The sequence below is a fragment of the Phalaenopsis equestris genome, unplaced genomic scaffold (genome assembly GCF_001263595.1).
Source record: "Phalaenopsis equestris unplaced genomic scaffold, ASM126359v1 Scaffold000002, whole genome shotgun sequence".
NCBI classification, from domain to species: domain Eukaryota; kingdom Viridiplantae; phylum Streptophyta; class Magnoliopsida; order Asparagales; family Orchidaceae; genus Phalaenopsis; species Phalaenopsis equestris.
In genome coordinates, this window is record NW_018164444.1 from 5,093,663 (window position 1) to 5,096,206 (window position 2,544).

The 2,544-nt window shown below is 44.9% G+C and overlaps 1 protein-coding gene across 3 annotated transcripts in view; it reads left to right on the forward strand.

Annotated features, from left to right (window-relative positions):
* Positions 1-2,544, forward strand: part of LOC110025737 (endonuclease MutS2) — a 94,639-nt gene that overhangs the window by 41,415 nt on the left and 50,680 nt on the right. For all 3 annotated transcript variants that reach the window (XM_020726372.1, XM_020726379.1, XM_020726387.1), the window contains one exon: positions 1,643-1,770. In XM_020726372.1, the coding sequence (XP_020582031.1) occupies positions 1,643-1,770 (128 nt within the window). The remainder of the gene's footprint in view (positions 1-1,642; positions 1,771-2,544) is intronic.

A 2,544-nucleotide genomic window follows, 5' to 3' on the forward strand; every position in this document is an offset into this window, starting at 1 on the left:
TTTTTTCTGGTTTTCTGGGTATACTTGTATTTTGGAAGCTATTTTTGTGTGAGTTGTACTTGGGGAAGAGGGACCCCTAGGGGTGAGTCTAATGTATTTCTTTTTGTGTTTTTTAGATGGGGACCCTCCCCCCCCCCAAACCTTGTACTTTATTCTGGATGGATGGATGGATGGATGGATGGATGGATGGATGGATGGATGGATGGATGGATGGATGGATGGATGGATGGATGGATGGATGGATGGATGGATGGATGGATGGATGGATGGATGGATGGATGGATGGATGGATGGATGGATGGATGGATGGATGGATGGATGGATGGATGGATGGATGGATGGATGGATGGATGGATGGATGGATGGATGGATGGATGGATGGATGGATGGATGGATGGATGGATGGATGGATGGATGGATGGATGGATGGATGGATGGATGGATGGATGGATGGATGGATGGATGGATGGATGGATGGATGGATGGATGGATGGATGGATGGATGGATGGATGGATGGATGGATGGATGGATGGATGGATGGATGGATGGATGGATGGATGGATGGATGGATGGATGGATGGATGGATGGATGGATGGATGGATGGATGGATGGATGGATGGATGGATGGATGGATGGATGGATGGATGGATGGATGGATGGATGGATGGATGGATGGATGGATGGATGGATGGATGGATGGATGGATGGATGGATGGATGGATGGATGGATGGATGGATGGATGGATGGATGGATGGATGGATGGATGGATGGATGGATGGATGGATGGATGGATGGATGGATGGATGGATGGATGGATGGATGGATGGATGGATGGATGGATGGATGGATGGATGGATGGATGGATGGATGGATGGATGGATGGATGGATGGATGGATGGATGGATGGATGGATGGATGGATGGATGGATGGATGGATGGATGGATGGATGGATGGATGGATGGATGGATGGATGGATGGATGGATGGATGGATGGATGGATGGATGGATGGATGGATGGATGGATGGATGGATGGATGGATGGATGGATGGATGGATGGATGGATGGATGGATGGATGGATGGATGGATGGATGGATGGATGGATGGATGGATGGATGGATGGATGGATGGATGGATGGATGGATGGATGGATGGATGGATGGATGGATGGATGGATGGATGGATGGATGGATGGATGGATGGATGGATGGATGGATGGATGGATGGATGGATGGATGGATGGATGGATGGATGGATGGATGGATGGATGGATGGATGGATGGATGGATGGATGGATGGATGGATGGATGGATGGATGGATGGATGGATGGATGGATGGATGGATGGATGGATGGATGGATGGATGGATGGATGGATGGATGGATGGATGGATGGATGGATGGATGGATGGATGGATGGATGGATGGATGGATGGATGGATGGATGGATGGATGGATGGATGGATGGATGGATGGATGGATGGATGGATGGATGGATGGATGGATGGATGGATGGATGGATGGATGGATGTTGTAGTTAAAGCATTACTTGGCTGAGTTGTCTTCATTTTGTTTTTTTATTTTTTATTTTTATTTTTTTGGATTGTGGGGATCACATAAATTTATATGTAAATCTGCAGGTCTCTATGTTCTTGCATCAGAGCCAGTTAAAATGCCCTGGTTTGATGCAGTTTATGCTGATATTGGAGACGAGCAGTCTTTGATCCAGTCTTTGTCTACATTTTCTGGCCACTTAAAGCAGATAAGTGTAGGTTCAATTACTTTGTCATTTTCTATCAATAAAGTTATGTTTATCCATGTCAATCAGGAAGGACGGAAATCAGACAACCAAATTAGGAGTTTTCTATGATTAGAAGCTATTTATTTAAATTATTTCCAATGTCTTCAATGTGATTTATTTCCCTTTTAGCTAAATATTTAGATTAGGAATATGTATTATTAAGTTACCTAAAATAGATTATGCACTTTATTTTGTACTTAAAATAAATTGTAAGATTATTATTTAATGGATAAAAGCAAAGGGAAAAAGCATCAAGCCTATTAAGGATTCAACTTATTTTTTTCTCGAAACTTTGACATGGTATCAGAGCCAAAATTTTGCCTTAACCACCGGTAATTATTGGAGGACCGTCAAGGCTTCATTCCCACCGGCCTTCTTGCGGGAAAGGAGAAACTATTTCTTTTCCTTGGTTCTCGCTCGTCTACTCGTCGTCCCATTATTTCTTCGCCTGCGTCGTCTTTGTTCTACTTCGTCTTCCTCTTCGACTCAGCCTGTCTCGATAGAACCTCTCCTTCGTTCGAACTCCACCCGTAGTGACTCCCGCCTTCAAGTTTTATTGTGTAGCTTGTGCGTGGCCATCGTGTTCTAAAGATGGAGAAAGAGAGCACGAGCATAAGCTACGTATATGAAACCCTCGATCTCTTGGGCTCCTCATCAGGCGAACAGGATCAAGTCAAAGCTCCCCCAATCCCGATAGACTGACATAGGGCGTGGTTGAACTGGCCCAACCCAATTCAGCAG